The following is a 6,473-nucleotide window of genomic DNA, read 5'->3' on the forward strand; positions in this document are numbered from 1 at the left end:
CGCTGCAGCCTCTGGGCCTCAGGGTCTTCACCTGCTGTTTGAGAGGTCCCGGCCACACCCCTTTCTGGGCCCCAGTCCACCAGAGCGCTGTGCAGGCTTTCTGGAGCCAACCTGGTTGGCAGGGCCCCCACGCCTCGCTAGGCCACCCCGCTTCTATGAGGCGGGTGAGGAGCTGACTGGACCGGGGGCTGTGGCTGCTGCCCGCCTCTATGGTCTGGAGCCTGCTCATCCCCTGCTATACAGCCGCTTGGCTCCCCCGCCGCCACCTGCTACAGCCCCAGGAACCCCCCACCTTCTTAGCAAGACCCCACCGGGAGCCCTTTTGGGGGCACCACCTCCGCTTGTGCCCGCCCCCCGGCCCAGTTCCCCACCTAGGGCCCCTGGCCCAGCTCGGGCCGACAGGTGAGGGAAGGGGAGGGGCAGGGGCAAAGCTCCATCTCCCCTTTTAACAAGGTCCTAGGGCTGAGGTTTTAAGCCAGGGCTGGAGGGCAAAGGTCATAACCTCACCAGCCACCTCTGAGGTCATGGAACCTGGGAGCAGAAGCCCAACCCCCATGAGATCGATCAAGTATCACACAGACCATGGGGTCATAGGGAGAGCAGAGATCACAGCCTCTAGAGAGGGTGTGTGTATGTGTGTGTGTATGTGTGTGTGTGTGTGTGTGTGTGTGTGTACGTATGTGTACATGTGAGTGGGGGAGCATTTCAGAGATCATAGCTCATGACTTCCTGAAGTGCACCATCGCCCCCTCGAAGGGCCTCTAGGCCCTTGGCCTGCCTCCCCAAGGGCTCACTCAGCCAGAGGCCAAAGTGCCCCCCTCCTCTTCACCTACCACCCAAGTCCTCATGCCCTGCTAGGGGCTGGGGGAAGAGGGGCTAAAGGAAGAGGGGTTCCATGTACATATTTATCACCCCTTCCACATAGCCCCCAGACCTTTTGTACATTTTTACAGGGGTGCCCCTCCCAACGATCCCCTCCCTGGTTAATTAAATCCTCAGACTGGTGCTGTGTTCCTAGCCTCTGGCCTCTCTGTGGGGGGAGGGGGGATCGCAGGGGGAAGAGCTGGGAGGGGACAGGCAGGGACCCAGGGCTTCTCCCTGGGAATGTGGGGTCCAACAGGAGGGGGACCAATAGGGAAGGAACCTAGGCTGGAGTGAGGGCAAATCCTTTCTGCCTGGCCGACAGCCCAGGTTTCCCCCCACTTGTTCTGTTGTGTGTGTGCCCTGCCCCCAAAAGACTCAACTTCTAAGCCTCAGACTTCACCCCCTCTTAATGGCTCAGTCCTCCTCTCCCCATTTCCAAGTGCCCCCAGGACTCCTGGGCCCTGCTCCCCTGAAACTTGTTCTCTAAAACCCTGCCCCAGGCTGGGGGCGGGTGGGCAGAGAAGGTCACCATGTACCACACACCAAAGAAGGGGGTCGGCCCAGGGGTGGGCGACACGGGCAGCTTCTTTAGCTGCCTCATGGCAGCAGCCCCAGCCTTCCCAAAGCAGCAGGCGCCCCGAGGCTGGGGCCCAACCTAGAAGGCAGGGGTCAGTTTAACAAAACCATAATGTTGACTTTTTTCCCCGGTGGGGCTTATTCTGTAACATGACTTGCGGATATTTATATAAAAATGAGTGTTACAATGAGGCCCCCTGGCTCCTCTTTCAGTGTGTGTGGGGTGTGTTGGACTGGGATGGGTTGGACTGGGTCCTTGGGTAAGGGAGGGACAGGACAGTATTGTCTAGGAGTTTTCCTCCCTCATACCTGGGAGAGTTGTTCTGTTACTTCTGGATGGATGGGTTAGAGTTTTGAGCAGTGAACTTTTTCCCATTATTTTTCTGTAACTCAGGAATACGTAGTATATGAGATTCAGACAATGCAGAAAGACACTGAGCAAAAACATATTTCCCCTTCTGTCAACCTTCCCAGACCCCATAACCTTCCCCAGAGGTAACCACTGTATGTCCACGCATAATTAATGTTGGAAAAGACGTATCATTTGAAAAATCTATTGATTTTTGTTAAATAGTACATGGTCATTATAAAACAATTGAAACACCGAAATACGTAGTATGAAGTTACCTCTCAGATAACCATTGTTAATTGTCAGGCAAATTCCTCCAGTTACTTTTCTACTACAGGTCACTGCAATAAAGTGAATATTGCAATAAAGCGAGGGACACAATTTTTTGGTTTCCTGGTGCATATAAAAGTTATGTTTACACTATACTGTAGTCTGTTATATGTGCAATAAATAGCATTATGTCTAAAAAACAATGTACATACCTTAATTTTAAAATAATGCTAAAAAAGTTTAATGTTCATATGAGCCTTCAGCGAGTGATAGTCTTTTTGGTGGTGGAGGGTCTTGCTTGCTTTGATGATGATGGCTGCTGACTGATCAGGGTGGCAGTTGCTGAAGGCTGGGGAGCTGTGACTATTTATTTACTTTTGAGTTGGAGTATCACTCTGTCACCCAGGCTGACTGGAGGGCAGTGGCACACTCACGGCCATCCCAGCGTCGACCTGCTGGGCTCAGATGATGCTTCGGCCTCAGCCTTCCAAGTAGCCAGAACAATAGGCACACACTACCACACCCGGCCTTTTTTTTTATTTTTTTTTTTAAATTGTAGGGATGAGGTCTTGCCAAGTTGCCCTGGCTGTTCTGGAACCCACGGGCTCTGACAATCCCCTCACCTCAGCCTCCCAAAGTGCTGGATTTACAGGCTTGAGCCACCATGCTCGGCCTTTTTTTTTGAGTTGGAGTGTCACTCCGTCGCCCAGGCTGGAGTGCAGCGGCACACTCACAGCCACCCCAGCATTAACCTGCTGGGCTCAGGCGATCCTTCCATGTCAGCCTTCCAAGTAGCCGGAACCACAGGCGCGCACTACCGCTCCCGGCTAATTTTTGACTTTTTATTGTAGAGAAGAGGTCTCACCAAGTTGCCTGGGCTGGTCTTGAACCTGCGGGCGCGGGCAGTCCACTCTCCTCAGCCTCCCAAAATGCTGGGATTACAAGCTGAGCCATCGAGCCCGGTCAGCTGTGGCAATTTCTTAAGATGACAATGTCTGCCACCATCACTCATACCTGGAACTTCTAGGGAAGGTACATACCTAGATTGCTCTAGAAGTCAGAAGCAGGTAACCATAAGGTGAAATGTGCTTGGAGATAGTATTTCATACATAAGTCCTTATTTTCAGCTTCTCTTGAAAAATCTGAACTTTATCACCACTGGACCTGCTCTCCCCCATGGCTGTCCCTTGAGATGGAGTATGATCTCACCAGATGGCCATGGTCCATTTTGCTCTATTGCCTTGGAGCAAACCACTGTCTATTCAGGCCACCTCCCTGGCTCTGACAGGCATCTGTGAGTGGAACTCTCAGTGAAATTTTTTCCAGACATGCCTATCCAACTTGTAGATCTCTCTCCCAAGGACCTCAGATGTTCCCCAATGGGTCATCTCCCAGATCTCATGCCCTACTCCCCCTCACTGTTTTCATCTCTGTTACCGATGCTCAAGTCAGAAACCTCTTCCCTCCTTCAATTCAGTGTCTGAGCTGCCTTTGATGCTTCCAACCCCTGTTGACTTCGTCCACGATACAAGGTACTACACTAGTGGCTGGGGATACAGAGGTAAACAAGACAGATCACAGCCTTCCTGGAGTTTACATTCTACTCTGAGAAAGAAGCAATGAATACATACTGTGAGAAGAAAATTAAAGAGGCTAACGGGAAATAATTCCAAGGACTGCCTCCTTAGTGCCTGTCTCTTAACCACTAGAACCCACAGATTCATCTCGGCACGTTCTGAGTCTACTCAGGGCAACACCTTGGGCAAAGGTAAAGGGAGTCCAGAAACAATACCTGGGGGAAGACAAGCAAAGCAAAATCACCATGGTGAGGCTGCTATTGGAAAAGGTATTTCTTTGCTTTGAACAAGCTCGGTATAGTAGCTATACAATCTTAAGCAATGTACCTATCGTTTCTGTGCAATGATTTATTTGTAAAATGAAGGAGCTTAAAAACAACTTTATGACTAGGCGAGTTGGCTCATGTCTGTAATTCCAGCACTTTGGAATGCCAAGGCGGGAGGATTGCTTGAGCCCAGGAGTTCGAGACCAGCCTGGGCAACACAGCAAGATCCCTCTCTATTTTTAAAAATCAAAATATGTGTGTGTGTGTGTGTGTGTGTGTGTGTGTGTGTGTGTGTGTGTGTGTACACACACATACATATATGTAATTAAACAACTTTATTGAGATATATCTGGTCTGAAAAGAAGAGGCAAAAATAAAATCAAAACTTTATTGGCCCGGCACAATGGCTCATACCTGTAATCCTAGTACTTTGGGAGGCTGAGGCAAGATTACAAGATTACTTTAGTCCTTTGGTTTGAATAGTACTTTAGTTTGAGACCAGTCTGAGCAATATAGCAAGACCTCGTCTCTACAAAAAATAAAAAAATAAGCCAGACGTCGTGGTGCGAGTCTGTAGTCCCAGCTACTCTGGGGGCTGAGACTGAGGGATCTCCTGAGCCCAGGAGATGGAGGCTGCAGTGAGCCATGATTGTGCCACTGCACTCCAGCCTAGGTGACAGGGTGAGATCCCCAACTCAAAAAAAAATTATTGAGATGTCATTAACATAACACACCATGTAGCCGTGCTCGGTGGCTCAGCCTGTAATCCCGCACCTTGGGAGGCTGAGGTGAGTGGATTGCCTGAGCCCGCAGGTTCAAGACCCATCTGGGCAACTTGGCGAGACCTCATCCCTACAATAAATCAAAAATTAGCTGGGTGTGGTAGCGTGCGCCTGTAGTTCCAGCTACTTGGAAGGCTGAGGCGGAAGGATCGCTGGAGCCCAGCAGGTCGAGACTGTGGTGGCCGGGAGCATGCCACTGCACTCCAGTCCAGGCGACAGAGTGAGACTCCAACTCAAAAAAAAACAAAACACACATCATATAATTCATCCAGTCTTTTGTAATTGGCTTCTTTCACTTAGTATTATTATGTCTTCAAGGTTCATCCACATTGTAGCCAAATTTCAAAAAGATCGTTTTTATTGCCAAATATTCAATAGTATGAATATACCACATTTTGTTTAGTCGTTTTCTTTCTTTCTTTTTTTTGGGGGGGAGGGGGTTGGAGTCTCACTCTGTCGCCCAGATTGGAGTGCAGTGGCACATTCCCAACCACCGCAGCCTCACCCTTCTGGGCTCCAGCAATTCTTCCACCTCAGTCTTCCAAGTAGCTGGAACTACAGGTGTGCACTACCACACTCGGTTAATTTTCGATTTATTGTAGAGACGAGGTCTTGCCAAGTTGCCCAGGCAGGTTTCGAACCCGCGGGTTCAGGCAATCCACTCGCCCCGGCCTCTCAAAGTGCTGTGATTACAGGCTGAGCCACCGAGCCCGACCTGTTTATTCATTTTCAATTTGATGCATATTTGGGTGTTTTCACTTTTTGACTATTATGAATAATGCTACTATGAACATTTGTATACTTTTTTTTTTAAGTTGGGATCTCACTTTATGATCACTGCTCACCACAGCCTCAACCTCCTGGGCTCAGACAGTTCTTCTCCCTCAGCCTCTGAAGTAGCTGGGACCACAGGCATATGCCACTATGCCTGGCTAATTTATTCATTTTTTTGTAGAAGTCTCACTATGTTTCCCCGGCTGGTCTCAAATTCCCAGACTCAAGCAATCCTCCCACCTTGCCTCTGAAAGTGTTGGAATTATAGATGCGAGCCACTGCATTCAGCCAATTTTTTGTAAGAATACATGTTTTCAATTATCTTAGATATATACCTGGGAGTGGGAAAGCTGGGTCATATGATAACTCTTTTTTTTTTTTTTTGAGTTGGAGTCTCACTCTGTCTCTTCTCTTCCATTTATTTATTAAAACACATACTTATGTCTATATGAACTCACGGATATTTATTTTATACTTTAGGTTACAACCTAGTACTACTTTCTATTTGTTTGTTTGTTCCTTTGTTCGTCTGTTTGGAGTAGGAGTCTCACGCTGTTGCCCAGGCTGGAGTGCAGCAACACACTCATGGCTACTACAGCCTCAACCTGCTGAACTCAGGCAATCCTTCCATCTCAGCCTTCCAAGTAGCTGAGACTACAAACATGTGCCACCACGCCCAGTGATTTTTTTTTTTTTTTTTTTAGTTGGAGTCTCACTGTGTCACCCAGGCTGGAGCGCAGTGGCACACTCCTGGCCACCGCAGCCTCGACCTACTGGGCTCAGGCGATCCTTCTGCCTCAGCCTTCCCAGTAGCTGGAACTACAGGTACGCACCACCACACCCGGCTAATTTTTTTATTATTTATTTTGTTTTTTTTTTTATTTTTGTTTTTTTTATTTTTTTTTTTGAGTTGGAGTCTCACTCGGTCACCCAGACTGGAGTGCAGTGGCCGCTTCCGGCCACCGCAGCCTCGACCTGCTGGGCTCCAACGATCCTTCCGCCTCCAGCCTTCCGA

General features: G+C 49.0%; 1 protein-coding gene across 1 annotated transcript in view; it reads left to right on the forward strand.

Annotated features, from left to right (window-relative positions):
• FBRS (fibrosin) overlaps window positions 1-1,632 on the forward strand; it is a 13,827-nt gene extending 12,195 nt beyond the window's left edge. The window contains exons 22-23 of the mRNA XM_008062029.2: window positions 1-646; window positions 702-1,632. The exon at window positions 1-646 is cut by the window's left edge and continues 24 nt beyond it. Of these exons, the coding sequence (XP_008060220.2) occupies window positions 1-406 (406 nt within the window). The 3' untranslated portion in view covers window positions 407-646; window positions 702-1,632. The remainder of the gene's footprint in view (window positions 647-701) is intronic.
• Window positions 1,633-6,473: the final 4,841 nt, after the last annotated feature.

The sequence above is a fragment of the Carlito syrichta genome, unplaced genomic scaffold, assembly GCF_000164805.1.
Source record: "Carlito syrichta isolate Samal-C Ts95f unplaced genomic scaffold, Tarsius_syrichta-2.0.1 Scaffold305649, whole genome shotgun sequence".
Lineage (NCBI taxonomy): Eukaryota > Metazoa > Chordata > Mammalia > Primates > Tarsiidae > Carlito > Carlito syrichta.